General features: G+C 44.2%; 3 protein-coding genes across 15 annotated transcripts in view; 2 read left to right on the top strand and 1 right to left on the bottom strand.

Moving 5' to 3' along the window:
• Window positions 1-112: 112 nt before the first annotated feature.
• Window positions 113-4,177, bottom strand: CEP19 (centrosomal protein 19). 7 transcript variants are annotated; one of them, XM_032992616.2, is made up of 3 exons: window positions 3,108-4,177; window positions 2,080-2,278; window positions 113-1,777 (listed from the first exon to the last, which is right to left on the bottom strand). In XM_032992616.2, exons 2-3 carry the CDS (start codon window positions 2,207-2,209, stop codon window positions 1,416-1,418), a joined length of 492 nt encoding a protein of 163 aa, XP_032848507.2. In that variant the 5' UTR covers window positions 2,210-2,278; window positions 3,108-4,177; the 3' UTR covers window positions 113-1,415. The 7 variants fall into 7 exon arrangements, with proteins under 7 accessions (XP_032848507.2, XP_032848508.2, XP_032848509.2 ...); XM_032992617.2 differs by having other exon boundaries at window positions 3,227-4,177; XM_032992618.2 differs by having other exon boundaries at window positions 3,325-4,177.
• A 113-nt stretch (window positions 4,178-4,290) lies between these two features.
• On the top strand, window positions 4,291-9,569 carry PIGX (phosphatidylinositol glycan anchor biosynthesis class X). Its single transcript, XM_032992529.2, has 6 exons — window positions 4,291-4,477; window positions 4,697-4,760; window positions 5,233-5,374; window positions 6,298-6,511; window positions 7,820-7,920; window positions 9,000-9,569. The coding sequence occupies exons 1-6, from the start codon at window positions 4,408-4,410 to the stop codon at window positions 9,156-9,158; spliced, it is 750 nt and encodes a 249-aa protein (XP_032848420.2). The 5' UTR covers window positions 4,291-4,407; the 3' UTR covers window positions 9,159-9,569.
• A 336-nt stretch (window positions 9,570-9,905) lies between these two features.
• PAK2 (p21 (RAC1) activated kinase 2) overlaps window positions 9,906-24,982 on the top strand; it is a 48,987-nt gene continuing 33,910 nt past the window's right edge. Inside the window, exons 1-3 of one of the 7 annotated variants that reach the window (XM_032992587.2) lie at window positions 13,316-13,446; window positions 18,790-18,875; window positions 21,711-21,777. The gene's annotated coding sequence lies outside the window, so the exon portion shown is untranslated. The other 6 variants (XM_032992589.2, XM_032992588.2, XM_032992593.2 and 3 more) reach the window with 6 other exon arrangements.

Here is a 24,982-nt window from a genome sequence, read left to right as displayed (position 1 = left end):
TTCTCCAGCAATGACAAAGTACAGTGGTTTAACTGACACTCGTTTCAGATTTTTCACAGAACTGACTATCATTTCAGTGCGTAGGAGGAGAGCACTTCCAAACCCCAGATTCTGTGCTATGATATGATGTTTTATTGATAAAAGTGACACATTTTAATTCATTTGTGGTTGCAAAAAGGAAGACGGGAACTAAACTAGTCTTGAAAGCAATTTACAACTCCTTAGTTACCTCAGGGAGCAGTCTGTTGAGCACACTCAACTCGGGATGAACACTTGTCCCACTCACGACCCTCACAGCCACCAGGTGCAGAAAGCCAGAACCTGGGAAGCTTCTGGAGTTGTATAATTCTCTAAAGAATCCTAAACATAGTCCTCAAAGTCTCACAAGAGAGAAGGATTTAGCTAGTGCAAGCCAGCTGCGGTAGACAGCGGGATTAAAAACTTCCGTGGGATAAGTAAAATATTCGTTTGCAGCGATGAATTTCTCGGTGACCACCAAACCAGTACGTGGAGGACCTTTTGCTGTAGCTTCACTTGTCATGTCAGGTCCTCCCCTAGCATGATTTCCAGCGAGCTGGGATCTGCAGTCTGTGAGGCAGCCAGGGGGAAAGGTTTTGTTTTACTCTAAACCCAGCCCCAGCCTTTGTGATCTTCTACCACACTTTTTTTTTTTTTTTTTTTCAGATAGTTTCAGCACATTTTCCCAGAACTGAGCACTTACCCAGAAAGCATTATCTTGCAATAGAAAGAAGCAAAACACCTCAGCTTCAGCTTGAAATCACTGTATTTTCAGAAGTACTTTCAAGACTAATTTATTTTCCAGCTATTCTATTTCTTAAATAGAAGGATTTATATTTGTGTAAACTGAAGCTGGAGATTTAAGCATTGCTCAGGAAACATGAGAGTAATATTTTCAACACAGTGTTGATTCACCCAGAAAGACTAATCCATATTTAACATTCCAGCAAAAACTAGTAAATACCGTGTTTGTACAATAAAGCTTTAACATTGCTTTCAAGACATAAATATTTAACACTACCTTTTCAGACAAAGATGAATAGAAATCACAGCAGGGCAAGCTGGTGAGGTTTTCAGCCAAAGCTGACTAAAATGTAAACAAATGAAAGATTAAATAATTGAAAATTATTTTAGGCACTCGCACATAGGAAAAGACTGAAAACACCGAGTTCAGCTGCCCGTTTCCATTTCATCAAGTCTGGCTTCTTAAACAAAGTTCACTTAAACCTGGAACTGCTGTAGCACCTTGGGCCCTGGGTTCTCCGTAGCCAATGTAAGGTGCATCAGTTGCATGAGCAGAAAACGATGCAGTAGAATATGTATGCTGACATCATTCTCTCTGTCAGGGCCATGAGATTTGTCTCCAAACTGCCCATCCAACACATCTTTGTCCGGAATCAGATTTCTTCACCTGACTCCACATCCCAGCCACAGGACTCCAGCTGCTCATCCTGTGGAAACTCAATCTCAACGTCATAGATGAAATCTGGGTCATCCTTCTTCTTCCTGTTCTTTTCGAAGAGCTCGTCCATGATCCTCTTCCTTTTGGCTAGTTCCTTGTCATCTAGTTTGTTCATATCCTCTTCTGGGTCAATGGTCTCTTCCTGCCGAAACTTTTCCAAGCTCTCAGCCAGGCTCTCTCCTTCCAAATGACCTTTCAGCAAACTGTACAGCTTCTGCAGCTGATGTAGTGAGACTCCTTCTAGGTAAGCCTTGTGCCGAGGGTTATTCTTCAGCTGCTCAGCAGCCATGCTGCAGTCTAAAGAGAAAGCCACCGTGAAGACTCTACAGCTGCCAGCAAATCTCTTCCCATAAACAGAGCCTCTTCTCTCAAATCCTCAAAAGTGAGGCCTCCAGACTTAGCAGAGCCACTGCTCAGGTTACAGTGTAGCCTTGGGCAACTCAGGGAGGACAGTGTTATCCTAAAACAACCCCTCCGCACTCCCGGCACGCTGAGTAAGAAGCTACTCAGTGGTTACCAGAAATGCTGTTACCAGCTAGCTGTTCCTCCCACCGTGTCTGGAGGGGACCTGGGGAATGCGACAAGTAAACGCACTACACCTGAGAACTTGGAGAAATTTCTGACCGGCATGATGCGCTGGCGAGTCTTCTCCTCGCTGTCATCTTTGTAGATCAGGATAATGGACGGAGGCTGAAAGCAGATGCCGCACTTCTTCGCGACGTAAGCCATTACAGTTCTTGCTGCTGGCTGGAGCGCAGGCAGCTTTATCAGAGAGGGCCTCAGCAACGCCAGTGCTCACTGAAAAACAGGAAAAGAAAAAATGGAAAGAAGATGTGAATGTCTCTTGGCAATCAATTGATTTATATGGTTCAAATATCCTTTACTTGTCTCTGTTTCTGCCTCAAATCTGGGGATATTATACTCTTTATTTCATATGGCAAGGGAGTATCTTGCATCCAAAATGTTGATGTATGCAACACTGGAATTCCCCCCCCTTTTTTTAAGAAAAAAAAAAAAAAAATTTAAGAGGAAGAGTAACTACTCAGTATTTGCAAGTGTTTCTTACAGTTTCAGAGTGACCTCAATATAGCACCGTATCTGTAACCGATGACAGATGGGACAAGGAGAGAGAAGAGATTCAGATACGAAAACCAAAAATAATTAAACTCCTTACTAGGTGACAATGAAAATAGTAACTCATTTTAAAGAGAGGAAATGGTGTTCGACTATTTACTTCTTCTCCAACTAAAATACACCATCAGTGAAACAGAAAAGCTGAGAATTTACAAGTGACAAATGGAAATGCTTTTTACACAGCACATTACCACAGGTAGAGCTTAAGCTATAAAATGTTCATGAAGGTCAAGAATGGCTTAAGATTTGAACATGCCGAGCTGATGTGTGTGTGTGTGCAGAGGAACCGTGAATTTTTGTCTTATTTAAAAGGTGGAGAAAGGGGGTGAGTGGGGAAGAAGCGCTGACTGACCCACTGAACACACGGCTGTGTTTATGTAGATAGCAAGAACATACTGTACAAACTAGAATTTCATTTTAAGGTAACGACTACTAAGCTCTCAGGAATCAATGTGTCAGTCAGCTACTACGTGAATGAGGTTAGGAAGTTAACCTGTAGTTATCCTTTTTACTTTTCTCTAAAGCATTTTGTCTTGCAACAGGAGTGGGGGAACGTCAGTCCAACTGGCATCAACAACTTCTCTTTTTCTGCCTTCCTGAATTTGTCCATACCCAAAATGCTCTTGAGAACCTCTCAGCATCAGCCCTGCCTCTGGCTCCGTCCCCTTTTCGAACCAGATGAAATATTAGAGAGGCTTACAGATCCAAACCTGCTGCAGATCCTTCTTCCCAGCTTAGTGTACAACACGGAATGCGTACGTTATTTTTTCTTTTGGTTTTAAATAAGTGAAAATATGCCAAACGTGAAGGTTATCTGCTTCTCTGACTAGCCTACAGACTGCAGAAAGCTAAAGTAAGAAATTATACCCCAAAAATTAATGTTTGTCTCCAAATCAAGAAAAATTGCATTAAACTTCAAAAGCTATGTTGAAGTCGAGTTGAAAAGTCTTCCTTCTTCGTTAAAAACCACGTAGCAAAGAGTTCAAATCTGCAGTAATGTTCTCAATACTGAAAATTAACTACAGCTGCTCCACCTTTTGCTTTAAAATAGTTCCGAGTTGGGCAGAAAAGCAGAAGTCTCTCCAGAGCCACTTTCACTATTTTAAAATGAGAAACGATGCTTCAAACTGAACTGAAATGGCTCCTTGAAGGGTCACGGAAGATCGCAAGAGTCAGCCTCTATCTTTGAAACGGCAAATAAATCCACAGGCGAGGCAGACAGACATATGATGTCATCCGGCTCCGTGTGAAAGAAGGGAAAGAGGTTTCGCATCGCGGGGCCACGGAAGCAGAGACCCTCGCTCTCAGTAGTTCTGAAGCACACCTGGGTGAGGGGGTTTTTGCCCTGCCAGCTCCTGCGCCGCAGCAGAACTCCTCTGGCCGTTAAAAAGCCGCTTTCCTTCCGCTTGTTTCCGAAAGAACCTTTCGCGGCCGCGGGCGGCCGAGGCTGAAATGTGGAGAGAGGAGGGAAGCGGCGCAGGGCCGGGGCCGCCCTTCCCGCCTCTCGCCCCTTCCCCTCAGGCGCCGGCGGCACCGGGCCCGGTTACGGCCGGTTGCCATGGCTACGGCCGGGCCCTGGCTGCGAAGGCCCCCGTCGGGGCTGCCCACACCAGCGCCTGCGGGGCTGAGCGGCCCCGCGCACCGGGCCGGGGGCTGAGGCTGCGCGGGGGGGAGGGTCCGGTGGGCGCCGCGGAGCGAGGGGCCGGTGCGCGGGGCCGGTGCGCGGTGCGGAGCGAAGGGTCCGGTGGTCGCCGCGGAGTCAGGCGGGCGCCGCGGGCGGGAGCGAGCCCGTCATGGCGGGCGGGCGGCGGGGCGAGGCGGTGCTGCTCGGCGCCGGGCTGGCCGCGCTCCTCGGCGCTCTCTGTAAGCGCGTTTACTTTATTTACGCGGGCGCGGAGCTGCGTGTGCAGGGCAGCGCTCTGGGTTTGGGAAGCGCGGCGCGACCTAAAAAAAAAAAAATAAAAAATACAAAAACCAACAAGAAAACCCCCTCCTCTGCTGCTGGTGGCAGTCAAATTCCGTTTCCCTTTTGCTGCGAGAGGTTCTGCAGGTGGTGACTCGTTTGCTCTGTGTTGTTTTTAGATGCGCAGGCCGCTTGCCAGGAGGCCGCTGTCACGCAGGAGTTTCTGCAAGAGGGGTTTCACAGGTGAGCCGTCACCCCGGCGCTGCGGAGGAGTAACCAGCCGGGTAGTTTCACAGGTGAAAAAGCTTCGCTTCTAACTCGTGCACCGGTGTATCAGCTCGCTGAGCTGTGGTCCGCAGGCATGGCTGGGCCCTAAGAATGCGTTAGCACGATCAAATAATTAACAGCTACCAGCTATTGCGGAGGAAGAGCAAGAGGCCCCTTTCTAAGATCTGCGTGGAACCTGTTGGTTAACCGAGAAGTTAACAAAGAAGCGAGACTTCATTTTGGGCATGGATGCGGAGTTTGGGTGAGCTGTGTCATCCTAACCAGCACGGCTCGACAGGGAGCTGCTTTCTGAGCTCGGCACATGGAGCACGGGCGAGCTGCATCTCGTCTCCGCGTGTTTGGGAGCACGTCTCGCGGAGGGGGGAAGGTTTGCACCGTCTTTGGAGGCGTGGGTATAAACGTTTTGCTTCTCTTGCACGTTTTGAAGGGACCTGCTGGTGAAGGTAGAACTCGGTGCAGTGGGGGAGGGCGCTGGAGGATGCACAGTGGCAGCCAGAACTCATCTCCCATCGGGAATCTACGTGGACCCTTATGAGCTGGCATCGCTGCGGCAGCACAACTTGACAAAGGTAACAACCCCAAAGCCAGGACATCTGGCAGTTACCCAGATAAGAACGAGTATGCTCAGGAAGTTGTAATCTCTGGTCATTATCTGGCGCGTTGAACCAAGCCGATTTAATTCTTTTTTTTTCCTGGAAAGAGATGCCACACAGCAGCATCTTCGTGACGTCTCGCTGCATCTCTCCACTTGATCAGCACCACCCGGTGCAGGGCGTTTTTTATCACGTGCTGCTGATATTTCCACACGTATGTGTGTGTACTGGGGGGCTGCTGCTGCTCTGCTCCGCCCCGGGTGAGCAGTTGTGGCAAAAGCTATTTGGGTTGAGAAGGCGGAAGGTTAACGCCCCCCAAAAAGAGGTGGCAGTGAGCTCTAAGCAGCGTCCTGCATGTTCAGACCGAGTAGCTTTAGAGCTTTGTTTCCCCCACAGCTTTCTGTGTTGCTTTCCAGTCGTTGCTTTGCATTTTGGGTAGAGAGATGTGTGAAAGTGGTGATTTTAAGGTAATTTCCTTAGGCACTTAATCCAGTTAAAACATAGGGATGCGAAGACTCTGAGCAACTTGTGCTGTTGGGATGCTTGCAGGTGTTGGTATGGCCTCGTTAAGCTAATGCCTCTTAGGTTTGGCTGTAGGCATGGTTGCACTGTAAACTTTTCACACGTAACAATCGCTCATTGGTGAGGGGCTTGAAAAGTTACTTTGGAACAGCTTAAGGACAGAATTTCCAACTTGATCTTCCTGACCACAAAATCAGGCCCAATGTTAGACAACAGAGGGAGGAAAATAGTTTTTCCTTCCGATGCTGCAGTAGGTTACTGTGGCAGACAGTGGCCTCTTAAATCCCAGATCCATGCACAAAATGTTCATACTTTTTTTCCCCCTGCCTTGTGTTGATTCCGACTGCAACCACATCTGTGTCTTTCACCACTTGCAGGCGGTGTTAATTCCTGATGTCATTGATGTGGAGGCTCCTGAGTACTTAGCCACAGATTTTCTTGTTCTCTTGTACATGGAACCCGACCCTCAGTGCTCTCACTGTTTTAGAGCCGCCTTGCCAGTGCACGGGCGGTATCACCGCCCAGCAGAAGAGACCAAGGAAGCGTTGGTTGTTGTGAAGAGCCCAGAAGTACTGGTCTGCTGCTGCGACAGTGAGTGTCTCGTTACTTGCTCTTTTGGGGAGAGAGGAATAACCATGGGAAATCCAGAGCTTGGAATCTGGTTCTGTGTTTGTCTTCCAGAGGTGGAGCTCTGAGTTGCCATGTGAACACGAAGGGAAGATAGTGGCCCTGAGAAAGACCACGTTGTCTTCCTCTTTGAATGCTGCTGCTGCCTGACCAAAGGCAGATTATTTGTCACCAGACTTCTTAGTGTTGCCCTGCTGCTGTTGTACCCTTGTACTGTAGCGGGCTGTTCGGGCTCTTTTGCTTGAAAATGCTGGCAGTTGGGCTGTTTGTCACAATCGGGGCCGGCCCTGGCTTGTTAAAGGTTGGCTGCTTAGACCGTGTTTTCACAGCATTTCTCTTGGCAGCTGAAGCCATGCAGGGCGTATTTAATATTCACTATCATGTATTTAGAGTATAATCAAAGTATTCTGATGGTTTCTAACACTGTCTTCCTGCGTTCCCCATATAGAATGGGGGAAATGTAGAAAACTCTGTGCCTGAATGTTAGAATGGTTGGAGTCTCAGACCCCTGTGAAACAAGAACCTGATATCCACTGACAATGAATATTTCCAATTACATGAACAATGAAATCCTACGTTTTTGCTACAAATCGTAATTCCTTTCACAAAATCATTCTTGCTAGCTGCCAAGTCAAATGTGCTAATGGTTCTCAACTCCTTTATCTTCACTTGCACATTATCTGAGCAATGATTTTCTGGGATAGACTTAGGGGCAGAGAAGACTGCCTGGTCAGTTAAAAAAGGCACTGTGAAATCTTCCCATTTTTCTGCCACATTTACTACTTAATTTACTGCTTCCTATGAGCAGGAAAACATTTATTATTAATATGAAAGCATTTAAAGTATTGGAGGGGAGTTCTTGCATGTGCCAACAGGAGGCCAACATGAAGGAATGGAAGAATGACTTCTTTGTGTTGAGGGAAGAGAAATTGTAGCTGTATAGCTGAAGTTGAGGGGTGTACAGGTCAATGATGAATTCTTTGCCCTGTTAAGAACAGAAGGGCCAAGATACCACGCAAGTGAGAGTCTTTCTTGGGTACCTACTGTATCAGGAAGGGAAGAGTTGCAAAGAGATGCAAAGTGATGCCCAGCACCACTTTGACCATGCGGGTTAGCTGGCACATTTCTATCAGTGCTGTTTCACCTATTGGTTTTCAGGGAGTAGATTCTGTTCAGCTGTTGTGGAGGAAAGATACCTCATTTGAAAAAGTCTTGCAGGCCATATTGTTTCATCCTGTGTGGATCCTGCTGATGCATTAATGTCTTCCGTAGGTCGCCTGTCAGCAGAGTGCTGGAAGCCTGCTGAAGTGGAAGCCCCCTGTTCAGGCAAAACCGATGGCCCCTGTCAGTGGTACAGCATAACACACAAACCTGTGAGTTCTCAATTCTGCTGGGAATTTGTGGTTCTTGTTTAACGGTTGCTGCCTTTTTCCCGTGATTAGCAACTTGCAAAGCACAGGAACTAATCGGTAAAAGACTGGTTGTGCGATTTCTCTTTAGGGAAGCTCCCTTCTTCCTTTCTGACCAGCTTTTAACGGGTGTTCTCCTGCCCTTCTGACATGACTGTAGTCACTCTGTGCTTTTCTAGTCCTTTATGGTGGCTGCTCTCCTCACCTTTCTTTAATAGTTCTCTTGGAATTCTAGGATATAATTCGCGGTGGTCAAATTAAGAAAGGTCTTTGCAAAATAGGTGCTTCAGAGGAGCAGCAAAGTGGAAAACTACTTTATGATCTAACTAAAGGAGGTGTAACACCCCAAAGATTGAAGGGATAACATCTTAAAAAAAGGCCACTTCTGTCTCTTTGGTTGTTATCTGATTGGCTAAGTGTCTAGGAAGAGGTAAAGTTCCTTTATTTTGTGTTCAAAACCAAGGAAAGTTGGATTTTTAGTGCGGTCAACAACTGCCTTTAATACTTGAAAGTGTTGCAGTAGTGTAGAGACTTGGAAATAAAACTAATTTGCCTCCTAACAAATCTGTTGTTTTTGTAACACGTGCCCTCCTATATTTAAGATGCCTGCAGACATCTGGGATATCTGCAGCTCTTGTCCAGAAATGTTTTGGAGCTGTCTGCATCACAGAGAAACCAAATAGCTTATTGGAGAAAACTGGCTTCTCTGTGAGCTGTGGAAGGCTCACTCTGAGAGCTTCTCTCTTCCATGCTGTATTACACACATATCCTCAATGGCAAGCTTATTGTAAGAAGAAGATGTAAGAGGATATAAATGGCTACCATTTAAAATGGCAGCAGTTAAATTTATTGAGCTTTGTACTGCAGGTGCTCCGTTTGCTGTAAATTGAAAGGTGATGTCCCATCTTGGTTTTGATTTTGAATCCCAGAAGAAGCCTTAGCAAAGGGCTAATTAAATAGTGGTCTGGTTACTAATCCTCCAAGTTGCAGTCAGAAAGAGCGAGCTTGTTAAATGCGTGTAATCCATTCATTTTTCTTTGTAGGCAAATGAGGAATTGATTCTGCAGGTTCCAGTGGGGCTCAGGCAACATAGTTGGTTGGTGTGTGTCATGACACTTCTTGCCACGGTGCTCTGTTCCAGTCTGATTCTTGCAGCTGTGTGCAAATACGGAGACTTCTCCCTGGAGACCTGCTCAGAATAAAGAAATACGGAATGACTGACCTCCATCCAGCAAAACTAACTGAATATTACATCAGCTTCCTGAATGAATCCTATTCTACTGCTATTTATATCCGGGGAACGTGCGAGGGTCCTACCATTATGTAACAGTTCCCTTGGCCTCATTCTTACAAACACCTCTCACACACCATAGGACTGTTTCGGCGCATTGTTGACAGATAAAGCGGATGGAGGGTAGGAACAGCGCTGCAAAAAACTGGAAGGACTGCCACAGTCTCAGCTCTGATTCCCTCCCCCTGGCCGAGAGCCTGCTTCGACTACAGTGCTGCCTCTCCCCAGAGGTGTTTGTATTTAATTTAAACCAACGGACTTAGGGATTGCTTATTAAGGGTATGAAAAACATTATCTAGTCATTAAAGTTTCTGAATTCTAAGCTTGTTGTCCAGATGGGTTGTGTATGAATTTGGGAAGAGATGTTATGTGCTTTCCACAGGACATAGGAAAAGGCTTAAATAATCTTTCCCATTCTAACAACTGGGATGGATTAGGTGCTCTTTGTCAAATTAGAACTGAAAGAGTTTAGAAAATTTGAAAGAAATTTCACCGTATTTCAGAATAGGAAAGAATAACCCTTGGAAGGTGAAAAGTGGTGAAAAGATATTAACGAGAAGCAAATATTTAGAAGACTTGCATTCAGCCATGAGAACACCTGATAAATACAAGGAAATGGAGAGGAAATTACTGGAAAACTCGAGTTGCTCTGGATTGACAGAGGAGCTTGGTTGCTGTTTCTAATTGTCAGTAGGTGGCATTGTGAGTTTACGGTAACTCCTGGGGACTGTTGGTGGAGAAAACAGATTTTATTCCTTATCAGCTGAGAGCTAGTAAAAGCAGGTGATGCGGGGAGTGCGTGTGTGAGGGGGGATCAATGAAAATTCTGGTTCTCAAATTCTGTCCTTTTGAGGGCTCTGTGTGCAGCCAAGACTTCTCATCAGCAGAATCATCCTTTTATCACTGTCCAGCTGTAGCTTCAGGATCCACTGGGCATCTTCCTGCTTCTGTTGGAATTCAATAGAGAGCTCGTCTTGTGACTTCGCCCACGACAGGTTGGTGAGTGCTCTGACACTGGGCTCTTGTTTTCCCTTGACTGTGCTGAATGACAGTGGCTGCGCCAGTACTTCATCCGCTCGCTACCTCAGAGGAGTCATGCACTGCATCTGCTTGGGGGAAGGGAGAAATTAAAGAGAACAATTGCAGAGAGATTGGGCAGCCTGTTTAACCACAGCAGTGCAGCAGGGTTGCGGACTAGTTTTGTAACGCTTGTCTCTGAGGGGGATTCTTAATTCCCAGAGTTTACTTTCTTCTCGTGCTCTCTCTCTCTCTCTTAGGCAGGTCAGTAATTCTGTGATGCAGTCTCACCCTTGGGATGGCAACATCCCAGATTGCCACTCAGCTCTGTCAGGTCTTTATCACCTGAAAGCTCACAGGTTTTTTTTAACATCAGATCATACCAGTTGAAAATCACAGGTTGAATTCCTTAGCTAAGGTCAGGTGCCTGCTGTCGTAGCCTAGCAAAAGGAAACGGCGGTGTCATTCGGACAAGTGAGAAAAAGAACTGTAAGTGGCAAAAATATACAAATGGCTGGTTTGGAAATCTGTACAACTGAGAATGCAAACCCACGTTAGTGGTAAGATGCTGTAGGAGAATCTGAGGCAGGAGGGCTTTGAATTACAGGGGGTGTCACACTACTGTCAGTACTAAGCAAATAGTTGCCTTCAGGACAGTTTAGATGTGCATTACTCAGTTTGGCTGGCCCATGGCTTACATTTAAGTGTATCTAAAATTCATCAGGATCCCACCAATAAGCTCTTCCGCTGAACTTGAATAATACTGAATCTGATTAATGTAAAATGTTAGAGAAATCGCAGAACTTCTCAATGGATGTTTTTTGCTATGGTAAATAGCAAATATTTGCTGTTTTAAAATCCATAGCATTTGTATTATAGTAGACAAGTTTTTCTTTAAAAGTTGTAAATAGGTCTAATAACTAATTGTAGTGTTGAGTATGAATGAATTTGTCAGTTAAACTTTTTCTCCCATACCAGAAAGTACTTTAATTAAGCAAGCACTGCATTTAGCAGGCATGTGCCAGACACAGGAGGGTGCAGGTGTGGGGCTCCATGGGGATCACTGGCAGATACGGAGGATGAGCTGTAAGGCAGTCGTTTCACTGTGGAAAAATTCTGGCAGCTTTGGAGACAGAAATTAGGTAGCTATGAGCTCTTGGCAAGAGAACATAGGTATGAGGGATGGACACAAACATATCCATCGTTAATGTGTGTAAGGACTGAATTGGAGCAATGAAGGAAAAGGGGGAGGAGCAGTGGACTTGTTAGGAATTAAAACTTTGAATCACGAATGGGTGTAACAGAATCAAACCAAAACAACCCTCCCAGGTTGTTTAAAAAGATGTGCCTGGGCTGGGAGACAGAAGAATGGGAGGGGGTTCAGGATTCTGAAAATGGTTTGGAGCAGGAGCCGAGTGGGTCTAGGGGTAGAAGGCTGAAGCAGCAAGGAGAAGTTACCTTATAGGGAAGGAAAATAGAGCTGAGGGAGATGTGAAATTGAGAAATCTGCCGTGGCTTCTTGAGAAGTACCTGCAGGCATGAATTAGAAAAACCTAGATCCTGGGAGGCTCAAATACAGAGTCGAGTCAGAATGGGAAAGTAACAAAGCAATACGCAAAGAGAAGTGAAGATGATGGCCTTGCCCACAGTAGGAAGCAGACCAGAGCTGTCTGCAGCAGCTGCAGCAGGGTCACTTTGGAGTACTGTTCTGAAACAAGGCTGGTCTGTAGGGACAAGTTTTCTGTGACCACTGGCTCTGTAGCAATTCCCTGGAGAGCAAGAGTGAAGATAGCCAGCGAGTGTTTGCTGAAAGCAATAGAAGCTGGAAGGTCTGATTTGCACTCTTTGTGCCTGGACCTGCATGGAGGTTTGAGGCCTTAGTGGAAGCCTGCAAGACCTTTATGAAGTGGATCTGCCTGATACATGTCCTTCTCCTTCTGAAAGAAAAATTAGACGTTGCTTCAAGCCTGGACCGGCAGAGGAGGTGAGGTCCAGTGTCCAGGGTAGGTGGGTGCTTGGGGAAGTCATCTGGAAGATGAAGTGTATTGCAGGAATTTTGGGGGAGGTCTTGAGGGCACGTACACTGCTTCTTTCTCTGCTGTGTAACTACAACACTCATGGAAACTGGGCGTGTGAGTGGTGGCTTTGGTCGCTGATGGTAGGAAATGGCAATGTGAAAAGCTGCTCTTGTATCCTGCTGCTGTAGCTCACGTGCGTGGCTTTCACTGGTACTGCTGAACCCCGAGCTGTGTGGACTTCTGGACCTGAGAAGTTGGTGGGAGAAGGGTTAATTTGTTGTCAGCTGCGTTGATATAAAAATAAACCCCTTCCAGTACCTTCAAGGCAAGAGGAAGAGCAGCACCCCACAGAAGAGGAACACGAGGCATGACCACCGTGGTGCGCTCGGATGCCCTTCCCAACCTCCTGGTCGCAGTTACCTCAGTGAGCTGGGGCAGACCTCGAGGGGTCGCTGAAACACAGTGTGAAACCCTTGTACTGAACAGGTTTTCCTCACAAAATGAGGCACTGAGGCAATAATATCTAATTTAATCCCCTGTAGATAGAAACGAGGGGTGAAGAAGAGATAGTTTAGAAGTGGTCTGCCTTTTTTTTTTATTTTTCCTAGGGCGGTGGGGTTTTTACCCCTGCAGCTGGCTATAGCCCACCGCCCTAGAGGAAATAAATGTTATTTATATGACGCTCCGATGACAGGACCTGAAAAGTCAGTGCCTGAAGGAGGGGGCGGGGGGGGGGGCGCGAAGGAGGCCCTGAGCAGCGGCACCCCGGGGCTTCTCCAGCTCCCGTCCCAGTCGGTGCCCGCAGGGGTTGGGACGGCGCTTCCGCAGCGTGGGCGCCCACCCGCGCCCTCGCTCCCCCTCACGACGGGCCCCCTCCCCGCCCTGAGGCGAGCGAAAGGCCGCGCGCCCCCCCTCCTTCCCCATCAGCCCCCGCGCCTCGCCGCCGCCCGCTTCCTGCGCAGGCGCGCTGCCCGCCGGGAGTTGTAGTCGTGAGGGCGGCGCCCCGCCCTCGCGGGCTGTGGCCACGGGCGGCGGTTCCGCTTCCCCCTCCGGCTCCTGCCGCCGCCGCCGCCGCCTCGGTGGGTCCTGCCGCCATTGCAGAGGCGCCGTGTGGCGGCCGCGCCCCGCTCAGCCCGGCCGTGTGTGTGTGTGTGTGTGTCCCCGGTGAGTCCGCTCGCTCCCACCTTCCGTCTTTTGTGGAGCCCGCCGGGCCCGCGGCGGGGGGTGGCGGCTGCCCCCCCCCCCCCCCCCCGGCGCTTCCGGCCCCGCGGCCTCGGGCACCGGCGGCCGCCTCGCCTGGTCCCGGCTCCGGGAGGCCGGTGGGGCTGGAGCGGAGCTCGGCCCCGGCTTCCTGCGGGCCTCGGTGGGCCCCCCCGAGGGGACATCACCGCCCTGGAGTGGCTCCTGATGCTTGGGAAATCGGTTAAAGCCTCGTTAATCTCTGGGGGGTGGGTGGAACGTCGGTGTGGCTAGTGCCGTTATAAACCCTTACGGAAAAAAAATCTGTTTAAATCCCGAAGCAGCGGAGCGCTGCGGGTGTTGCGGCAGGTTGTTCGATCCATCCCCTTGTCTTTACAGCCCGGGTGATACCTGGATCGCCATTCCCCCACGTCCTTCCGTGCCTGTTAAAAAACTCTTTCTCTCTGTGCACCTCACCTGCTTGGTTTTTTTCTCCTCCCTGTGTTTCTTGCTTTATTTTTGTTGCTGCTTTTTGCATTTCTTCTGTCAAAGCCACGCAGGACAGTTTAGTTGTTTGATGGTAAGCTGTTTAGGGAGAATAAAGTTGTTTTTTGCCTGGGACATGTGAGTAACTGCCCAAAGGTTTGTTTGGGAGCAGAGAGTTCATTGCTTTCAAGGGGCAATGTCACGCTTTGCCTGTAGCTAAAGTAAACTGGTTCCTGTACTGCCATATAGTGAGTGAAGACAATCCAGATATTTTAGCATTTATAGTCATTACTTTGGAGATCTTGCAATAGTAGCAATGTTAAGTGTAATTCAAACTCAGTGTATTGTGGGGTTTTCTATGTTCTGTCTTTCTCTGGTTTTGTCTTTTTTTTTTTTTTGGATGTTTTTTATACTTGAAAAAGTGGGTCCGCTCTTGTGAAAGTCTGGGGTCTACTTTCCAGGATGAAGTGTCTGCACAATGTGAACCCTGGTGTGGTACCTCCCTAAAAAAAACAGGGACTAGCTACTCTGTGATTTAGTTTCTTCATTTAGGAGATAGATGTAATTTAACTTACAGAGATATTGTGGAGGCAGGTTAAAAAATATCCATGTGTAACCAAATGAGTTGTTCCAGTTTTACCTTACCAGAGAACTGACAAAGCAGCCACTTCATTATTTCAGACTAATAGACAGAAGCAACATATAAATGTAGACATGCAAAGCCTTCGTGTTAGGAGTTTTTGAGTAGAATCTTTAAGATGATAGGGGCACTTTAAAACATTACTCAGTGAATTTTCTTTAGAGGAAGGAAAAGCCTTGCTTGAAAGTTTACTGGTTGGACATTGCAGTTCTTGAAGCCAAAACAAAAATGCTCGGTAGAGACAACACAGATCTGAGGTACTTTCTTGTATGTGGAATTTGATTCTGCTTTGTGCAGACATAGTTGTTAAAACAAAAATGTTGGGCTATTAAATGGGGAATAATGCCTCTGTCTATACATCTTGCACTTTTTAGCATGGTGCATCCAAGGCGTGTGCTCTCTGAGCTGCTGTGCAGCAGCTTGCCAGAGGCTGATTTACTGGGATGAAATTTGTACCAAGTTACAACTTAGATGTTTGGCCAACTGGTGTTTCTTTCTGGAGGCACCTGCTCCCTCTCCGGGATGGATGCTGGAGTGGATGGGTGAATGCTTTGACCATGTATGGCAGGTCTAACCTTGTGTTTATTTTAAAATGTAGCCTTTTAAAAACTCATGAGTGTTTGTGTTTGCCTTTTGGTGATGTTTAAAAGAGAAAATTATTCAAGCATCTTTGGTTTCTAAATAACTTCAGAATAAGTGTTAAGGGTATTGATGCTGCAGACTTTTTTCTTGTGGTGGTATAAAAAGTTGTAGGGATCCAACTCTAGATCTACGTGGTTTATTAATAAGAGATACTTCTGCTTCAGAGTTCTTGCATCAGTCTTGAGTTTGGTGGGGTTTGTTTGTTTGTTGTGTTTTGTTTTGTTTGTTCTTTTATCCGCTTTCTGCATTAAGAGGTTTCTGAGGCACTGAGAGCTTCCCTGCAAGTTTTGTGCCAGTAGATTCTCGTTTCTTACAACACGCACATTTATCGACACGTCTGTGAGGCAGCCACAATAAAGAAAAAGCTATTTGTTCTGAAAACAACTCCATGTTAAGGAGATGCTGTTCTAGATGGCTGGGCCCAGTGATAACAGCAGCAGAAATTCAAGTCCTGGGGCCAGAAACTGGGACACAGGCAGCTTTGAGAGTTGCCTCACCAAAGTATCCAGGAGGAGAAGGTAGCAGAGGCTGGTGATGGGGAAGAGCAAGGGGAAGGAGAAGTCTGCAGCAGCTAGGCACCCTGTATTAGCATGGATCCTAGTGAACTCTATCTCTGCTCTTAGTTGGGAAAGGCAACTGAGTTGCCAAAAGGAGGCAGTTGTGGAGCTTTCCCTTCTTTTTCTAGAAATGTAGTCGTTGCTATTGCTTCTGCTCTGTTCTTGTTAAAGCAGAGACATTCTCTTGGACTAGGAGAGAGATTCAGAAAGGCTGCCGCAAGCTCAAGTTTTAGTTTTCCAAGGAGGCACTTCCTTTCTACATTGAAATCAAATTTGACTGTCTGGCCCAAAACTTTGAGAGAGCTTTGTAATTGCACGTCATCTGGGAGAGGTTTCTGTACCTGCTGTGGTAATACCAATAACCGAACGTACCTTTTCAGTTAAGTTTAACATTGCAAACGCTGAGGTTACCACTTGCCCTGTGAAGGGCAGCACTGCTAAAGATAACTAATCACTCCAAGTGCTTGGGTGCCAGGCTGAGCTACCAGGTTGGCTCTTGGAAATGATACAGTCCTCTTAACGCAGCGCTTGGCAGGTGCTGTATTGATTCTGCACCTCAGCAAAGTCAGTCTGACCAGGGAAGCACCGTGGAGGAGACTGCATCTCCTACAAGCTTTCAGTATTTGCAGGACTTTGTTAGACAACAGTGTTTTCTGCATCCTTCTGGCATAGCGAGGCCACAGAGCAAGGGGTGCCCACCTGTGTGTGTGAGCAAGAGAGGAAGCTCTGGACTCCTGACATGGTGTGAGGGCAGCCAGGCTTGTGCAGGGGGATGGTTTTGAAGGCACTTGCCTTTTAGCAAAGAAACACTGCAGCGTTCCCTGAAGGCCTAAGGATTCTCATTGTGCTTTGCTGTTTGGAATCAGGGTGTCTTGAGGTTGATATCTTGTAAGATTTAGGAAGCTCCTATTCGCTTTTAAATGCAGGTGGCAGGAGGTAGTAGATGTTTTCAGGTGAGAATAAGAGATTTCCTAGTGACTTACCTAACTGGGGCCCAGATTGCAAGGTGAAGACTGAGCTCACAGTTTATATTCAAGCCTTACTTCACTGCTCAAGGCTTATGAGATCTCAGAGCGTGATTTCACATGAAGTTGTGCCTTACTTTAATTGGAAAATACACTCTTTAGTGCTTGTATTTTGACTGATGTAGTGGGCAGTGTCTGTCACTGAGAGCTGGAAACACCTGGGTTTGGTGCCGATTCTGTACCTGACTTGCCAGTTTTTCAAGTCAATCATTCTTTCTGTTTTCTCAGCTGGGAATGGGGATTAATCAGGCTTTGAAAATGTCTCACCTGGCAGACAGGCAGAGATGCAAATGTTAGGAATGTGCCTTTAAATCGACAGGAGTTTAATTTTAGCTGTTTAGATAAATTTTAGGTGATTAGACACACTACCTGTGAATTCCCAAAAGGAATTCCTTATGCTTTTGAGAGGCTGAGGTTACGGTATATTGAAACGCTTCAGAAATTGGTGAAGCTTCTTTTTTTTCTTCAGGCAAGACAAGCAGATTTTGAAATTCTCAAATTGATGTATTTAACTTCACAAATTTCAAAATGCTTTTTTAAAAGCTACGCTTGAGCTGCTCATGATGTACTGATGCTTTGAATTGCTTCAATGAACATACCTTATTAGGGAAATACAGTACTTGTAGGAAGTATTGGGTGCTTTGTATAATAGATAGGTCATCGTTTCCCGAAAGATCTAAGACCAGCAGTGGTGTTGGTGTAGCTCTGGCAATGCCAAGTTTGCCCAAATGCTTAACGCTTAAACAGTGCAAGTTTGCTACTGAAATACTGGATGTTGTCCTGGAAGATATGTGGTTACCTGTCACCAACAACTGTACTACATTTGAAACTTCGGTCAGGGCTGTTCTCTCTGCCAATTAGCAAAAATAATTTCCTATCTTTAAAGGAGTTATTTTGATAAGACAGGTTTAAATCTTTCTAATTCTGTAGTTTCATTTCAAAGAAAAGCAGCTGTAGGAAGGTTCCAACTTGTTAGGGTAATGGTGAGTGTGGTTTAAAAGTGGTGTACCATGTTAAGAAAGGGATTTAAGATAATGTGAACCAGAATGAGGGCAGCTGGCAGGTGTATTAAGGAATGGAAATACACTAAAAAGTCTTTCCAAGTCAAATTCCACTTTTTTTTTTTTTTCCCCTGAAGTTTTCTGCTTCCTGTTTAGTTGCTGGTGCTGCTGGGTGTTTGACTCTGTGTACCCACAGGAGTTTGTAACTGTCGGCATACATGGGCTTTACCATAGCTTCTTTAATGAGGGAAGTTAGAGTTTTATCCAGTAGCATCAGGTGTTATTTTAGCAACAAATTTAATACTTTCTGCTAAGTTCTATTTGTTCTTAATTTACGATCATTCTAGAACTGCTTTAACGAATAGATGAATCTCTTGGACAAGAGCAAGAAAAGGCTGTTTCTGGAAGATGCTTTTTAAAATCACCTTTGAATCTTTAAGCCTTTTCCTCTTGTAAAGGTCTCCAATAAAGTGAGAACCTGGCGAAATGAAAATTAAAATACCTTTCTCTTAAGCCTGTCTACTGCAAAAGGTCACCTTCTCTTAAAGGGCTCTTCTGGGTATTTGGGCTGCAGACAGAAGCTGGTTGGGCAGTTTTTGTGGAAATACTTCATTGGAAGGGGCTGAATTGAAAGTATGCTTCAGCTTTTGTATTATCTGCTTTAAGGTGTAAAAAATAATGCTTAATAAGTTAAGTTAATGTTTTAAAGTGAGTAACTTTTAAAATTCCAGAATATTACTGAAAAGGTAAAAGGAGAAGAAATGTAAGTCTTTCAACTTTTTCTTCTGTTTTAAACTGTTTGACCAATCAGGAATTCATAAGACAAGGAATTAAACATTTTTGTACCTTTTTGCCAGGATTCAGCATATCAGAATCAAGGAAAACCAATTTCTGGCCCAATTCCAGGTGCTTTTGAAAAGGGGCTCTTTGCCGTTTAGGAGGTCATGGAAAGGATCTCTCTCTCTTGTTACGGGCAGGTCACATCAGTCTGACAGCCCGGAGGCTGCCTAGAAGGCCAGCAGCAAACACTCCCTGAAGGTGCTGGAGGAGAAAGGACCAAAGGGTGAGAACGTCCGTCCGTGCAGAGTCCCAGCTACATGTCTGTAAGCTCTTTTTGGCTTTAAATGCACACGCTGAGGCAGTTTTCCCACTGCTCTCATGGTGTGCTGCGGGTGTGCAGAGAGATGCTTCCTAATTCTTCAGCAGCTACTTGGTGGCGTGTGATTTTTAGTTTTGCAGCTCGTGGAGTTTGGGAATACCGAACATAGCAATGGGGTTAGTGGTCAGTTCTGGCAGCTTCAAAACATTTGGATCTTAGTCGAGTCATCTTCTGAACCTGGCTGACTTCCTATGTGATCTCGGATGGCTGTTACCGTGTTTGCTCGCTTTGGGTCAACAGGTTGATTGCAGTTCATGAAATACTTGCTGTGTTATACTAGTGTTAAATAAGCTGAGTGCTTGTGAATTTTACCAGGATATCAAGTCCACCTGCTGTGACTAATTTAGACCAGAAATATGTCACTGTAAGGGTGCTGACTGATTTTACACCTAGGTAAATATGAGCATGAGCTGCTTGGGTTGGAGGGGGAAAGGAGAGGGTCTTGTTCAGCCCTGACCCCAAAACAGTTGTTCCTACCCATGCTGAGCTAGTGCTGTTGCATCCCCAAATCTGCTGTGAACTGCGTCAGGGAACTAAACTGATGGAAAAGGAATCATTGATGTTAAACTTAGCTTGGAAATTTCACTCAGTGATCTGACACTAATGGCCCTGTTTGTAATAGCTGGAGAGTTGTGTGTCTGGCTTTCTGCTCTTTCCACCTTTTTCATGTGTTTCTGAGCTTTTGGGAATGTTACTTCACATCAAACACAAAAGGGACAAATGGGTGTTTATCTGTAGATTTCATCACAAAATACCAGCATAATTTTCTGTGGCATAGAAAACAGGTTTCTAATGTTGTTAAATGATTTATTACTTTGAAAGAGGCCCTTTTCATTTTTTTTCCCCCCCAATGTGTAAAATGCTAGCTGTCACTATCACAAAAAATAATTATTTGAAATATTTGATTTTCAGAGTTGAGACATTATCACCAAGTGTGAAATACTTAGTAAAATCTTTTCTACTTGTCTCCTTCCTTTTTCCACTCAAGGGTGCCAATGAAGTCCAGGATTTTCAGAGCTATTCAGCAGCAAGAACAGTTAATGTTAATCTGGTGCTAACATGCTAAGGTTCTTTGATAATAATGTCCAAATTTACGAATTAATTCTTTGTGGTAAAAAGAGCCTTGACTGCTGGAGTGAAGAAATTCATGCAAGTACCTCCTCCTGATTTTTGTTTCTGGCATGTTGGGAAGTATATGGCAGAGGGGTGGGATGAGGACTGTTGTGCAGTAACCAATGTACATGTTGGCACTGCTGGTGACTACTTTTACTTTCCAGCCCTTCTAGACCTATTTGCAGGGATATTATATATGTGGTATAGTACTTATTTGGTTTAGGTGGGTTTTTTTTTGTTTTTTTTTTTTTTTTTTTTTGGTGTGTGTGTGTGGTGTTTGTTTTGGTTTTGGGGTGTTTTTTTGTTATTTTTTTTTTTAGGGGCTAGGTGTTGAGATTTTTAGGTGTAGTTTATTTTTTCAGATAGCTGTTGAGAATGGAAAATAAAAATGCAGAATAGTTCAGTACATCTGGTTTGGATGCTTTCTTCACAAGCAGGGCTGTGTGTTTTAGTGTGTGGTTGGGATGTCTTCTAATTTCTTATTTATTAATAATTATTCCATTATAAAATATTTTACTTCTGAGAGGCATAATTCTGATTCTCCGTGGCTTGTTGTGTGTATGCTAGAAAGTCTTACAGTCTTTTTGCAACACAAGCAAATGTATTCATGCTTGGTAAAACTCGATAGTGTTACTCATGGAAGCAGTTAAGACACCTGGTGAACCTATATGATAGCACATCCACAGCAATATTACTAGAGCTTAGAGCATAATAAAGTTTTAGTGTTTCAAAAAAAGTAAATTAAGAAGAAAGGTTGGGGAATAAACTGAAAGAATGAAGGATAAGTGAAAATACAAAGATGAAATTACTTTAAATGTGGTTTAATTTATGGTAATGGTGTTTTTATTACTCCAGCAAAACAAAAGTTGTATTAATGCTAACAGGACTGAAATTATTTTTTTTTTCCATTTCCTCATTGCTGTCAAGAGATACTTGTCAGACACATGGTTGGCACTGACTTTTATCTTTTAACACTTCAGGCATGACTCGTTGGGGACCCTCTTTGCCTGGTATTAAAAATCTTTGGAAGCTAGTCTTGGGCTGTAGTTTTCTACCAGGTCTTGCTTGGCTAAGTGACTGGTGATGGATGTACTTTACTTCCTTAGCCCTTCCACACCCCATGGGCCAAAGTGAGATACCAGCTTTCTGAATTTAAAACTGCATCTTAACTGGAGATCTTGGTCAAGATTGAAAATAGATGTAACTTTTGTTCCACGTCTCTCTGATTAACAGGAGTGATTGTGTTTCCTGCGCTGCTGAAACAGCTTTCTCCTCCTAACCCTTAACAGTTTTGTCATTTTGTCAAAAAGCTTGTCAGTAATCCTCAATATTTGGCGTCTTAATTGTGCCCTTCTCATGTTTTAATTTTCCTAAATGAGGTACAGGTATCATCAATGCTTTCTTTTTGGCTTCACACATACTGTGCATGTGCTCATACATACCTGGTCAACAGTGGATAATGGGCCATTTTCCAGTGAGCAGTGTGGTCATACACTGGTGGCAAGTGACTGCTCAAACTGATATTTTTGTGTGCGCTCTCTTTGTTGCCAAGTTTAATGGAGATCTTTATCTCTGTTTTACTCTATTAAATGGTTTACTGAAATTCATTTCCTGTTTTCTTAACAGAATTGAAAGGACTTGAGAAAATTTTCCCTTAGATGACAAGCTCTTGGCAAGGTGACCACTTATAAAGGTAGTATAATATGGGTTAGTGTTTTTAATAGTTACAGTAAATTTTATGAGAGGAGAACTCTTTTTTATTAAAAAAAGTGTTTGAATTCTCATAATCACAGAATTTGTAAGTCTTCCATGCTCATTTGTTGCCACAAAAATGTTTTATGCCCTTATTCATATGTTCAGACTTAGTGGTAGCAGCTAATAGTATTGTAAATTAAAAAGAGGAGGGACTTGGCAGGCATAAAATTGTTGTGCTGGGTCAGGCCGTTGATGTGTCTTGCTGAAGATACTGACCGCTGTCTCTTCTTTATGGATGTCAGCTTCAGCGTAAGGAGTCTCTTGAAGGGCTTCTTGGAGCTGGGATGTGGCCCAGGACTTGCTTCAGCTGCTGTCTGCAGTACCCTGGTTCTGCAGTACCTCCAGATGGAGTAGATTATCACAGAGTGATGCCTCCCTGATACATCCTTCATTTTTCTGTGATTTAGGGCTCAGCTAGTGCTGAAGACTAAGGTAATGCTGTAATGCAAGCCTTCAGGTCTTGTGTTGATGACACAGCATGAGCAATGTCTTCCTTCTGTTTTTTCATAGACTAGCATCATGCATCCCTTGCAATAGCATTAGAGCCCCTCAGATAGTTGGTGTATCTCTATTAGAGTAAGTAGCTTTAATTTTTTTTATTGGACTGGTATGCATGTATGTTAGGACCTCGTAAACAGAAGCCTCCGTTACACAGATGAGTTTTTGTGTTTTGTAGATGGTAGACAGGGTCTGTTTTATGTGAGTTCAGTCTCATCCTCACAGACATCTTCAGATGCTTTATAATTGCACAAATGTTATTGGAGGCCAGATAATAATGTAGGACTAGGTTTGAGAACTGCATCCTTTTTGTATTTTAATGCCCGAGTGTCACAAAGATGGATTTTCTGAAGCTTTACTCTTGCTCTGTAATATCTCACTGAAATCTTATCATTCTGCCCATAAGAATTTCACTCATTCTTTACTGAACAGGCACATAGTTATAATATGTGGAGCTGGAAGGATTACTTAAGTTTAAACTTCTCCAAGTGCTGTAGTACTACAGCATCCTTGCCTAGACAACCCAGGCTGTTGCAGCTTAGCTGTGATAGCTGAAATACCTATAGTATAAAACACTCTAAGGAAACACTTTGAATAATAATTTCAATAGGATGATATTTATGGTTGCTTAATATCTTTTATAAATTATTAGGAAACCTGATAGATAGATAGATAGATAGATAGATAGATAGATAGATAGATAGATAGATAGATACATAGATAGATACATAGATAGATACATAGATAGATACATAGATAGATACATAGATACCCAAAGGCAACCTGTCACCAGTGATAGAGACCTTTCACATGGTGTTTGCTTCTGGGTTAAACTGTCTTAATTTGTACAATGATGTAAGTACACTTTTAAAATCTTCTGCAGCTAAGTTCAATATTATGTTTTGTCAACTGTTTAAATATTATTTTAACTTGACAGCTTCCTTTGGAAGCTCTCCTGCTTCACAGGGTGCTGGTTATCCTGTGGTGGTGTAATTTTCAGGCCTTTTGTCCATTCAGTTGGCGACTGTTCTTCGTCTTGTATTTTTATTTTTTAAAAAGTATTTTATTCTTGAGCTGTAAAATCAGTTTTTGTGGTCCAGGTGTTGCAGCATCCTATATAAACAGTCATAGATGGCTAGAGATAGTTTGTGTCTAGTTCTCCATCAGTAAAGTAGGGATAAAATAGTAATTTCTGTGAAGTGTGCTAATGTAAAATGGTAGGCTGTATTACATCACTTTGAAAATTTGATTCGTTTGACCACTCACAATTGGTGTTTAAGTCACTGTGCATTTATTTACATGTATGAACTGTAAGAAGCCTATCTAGTAGTAATACGCAGAAGGAATTGAGTTTTTTAATCTTCCCTCCCCGCCCCCCGCTTACTGGCTCCTATAGTTGTCTTGTAGGCTTGGCAAAAATTAGTTTCCACATCAGCATATGAGGAATAAAGATGTGTCGTTTTTGAACTGTGATATAATTTTAAGCTTTTTTGGCTGATTTATTAATAGATTTTGCTTTGTAGCTTGTGCACCAGTTCTAGCTGGTTTGGATTCATCTCTTCAGCATTTAGATAAAAACCTGTTTATGAGTGAGAAGAGTGAGAGAAGTAGTTTTACTAGGAATGACTTAAAGAAGAAAATGTAGAAGATTAGTTTAAAAACTCGTTTTGGCAGCCAGTTTTTTGAATGCAAATTGTTCTTTCCAGCTTCCAAATGAGTGCTTTGGCTTCCTGAAAGGCACACAAGAACATTTGCCCAAATTTCAGGGAACTGCTGTATTAAACCCTACACCAGTACGTTGCTTGTATATGTGGAAGTAATTTTAAAGTAGAAAGCTCGTAGCAGCATGCAAAGCAAATCAGGGCAGTGTTGCAAAGAGCACTCGAGTGGGAACACAGGTGAATGATTCACAGGGCTCACTTTTCCCCCTGTTGTTCTAGGTATTACAGCTCACTGTTTTTCTGCTGCTGCACTCAGGTTTTCATGTCCAAAATTTTCTGTGCATAGAGATCCTAGAAATTTGTGTTGATTTGAGTTGTGACAGCTGGAGTTTGTGCTTTTTGTACTGTCTATTGCTGTTTGAAATAATGGGGAAGGGATTGCCCGTGACGATGTGCAATGACTGCAGAATTTGGTTGTGTGCTCCATCTCGATATCTTTAGCTCTCCTAACAGAGTTAAATATGCCAGGAAAAAATAGGCTGATCACATATCTCTTTGTATAAAGTTTATAAAACTTTAAACTTCAGCAGTGTAATGAAGTTCTCTCAATTTGGCAATCTTGAAACATTCATACAAACTAGCTGTGGGCTGAGTGTTAGTTGCTGAGCTCTGGGCAGTACTTTACGAAGATCTGATGCCATCCTACAGGCCTGAGCTGCTGTTGGTAGAGAAATATTGGAGTGACCCTTCCTGAGTGTGTTGCTTTTCATTGATTTTTTTTGTTTTGTTTTGTATTAATAAATTGACAGCCTTACTTCCAAACTCATAGGATGCCCTGCTTCCCCATCAAGATCTACGGCTGGCTATGGCTATTTGCAGGGAAACTAGTTTAATGTTGTCCCCTGTTCCCACTTTTCTTGCAAGTAATTGCAGCACTAAACAATGCTCTGTCCTTTTTCCTGTTACCGAAAGCATTCTGGCTGT

Source organism: Tyto alba, unplaced genomic scaffold (assembly GCF_018691265.1).
Source record: "Tyto alba isolate M040663 unplaced genomic scaffold, T.alba_DEE_v4.0 Super-Scaffold_10, whole genome shotgun sequence".
Taxonomy (NCBI): Eukaryota; Metazoa; Chordata; class Aves; order Strigiformes; family Tytonidae; genus Tyto; species Tyto alba.
This window is presented reverse-complemented; position numbering and strand designations above follow the sequence as displayed.

Excerpts from the sequence above, each read along its gene's own strand:
- CEP19 (XM_032992616.2), bottom strand. The coding sequence starts at position 2,209 with ATGGCTTACGTCGCGAAGAAGTGCGGCATCTGCTTTCAGCCTCCGTCC. Across the intron at positions 1,778-2,079 it reads AAATTTCTCCAAGTTCTCAG|ACTGCAGCATGGCTGCTGAG; the intron begins GTGTAGTGCGTT and ends CTTTCTCTTTAG.
- PIGX (XM_032992529.2), top strand. The coding sequence starts at position 4,408 with ATGGCGGGCGGGCGGCGGGGCGAGGCGGTGCTGCTCGGCGCCGGGCTG. Across the intron at positions 4,478-4,696 it reads CGCGCTCCTCGGCGCTCTCT|ATGCGCAGGCCGCTTGCCAG; the intron begins GTAAGCGCGTTT and ends TGTTGTTTTTAG. Across the intron at positions 6,512-7,819 it reads ACTGGTCTGCTGCTGCGACA|GTCGCCTGTCAGCAGAGTGC; the intron begins GTGAGTGTCTCG and ends TGTCTTCCGTAG.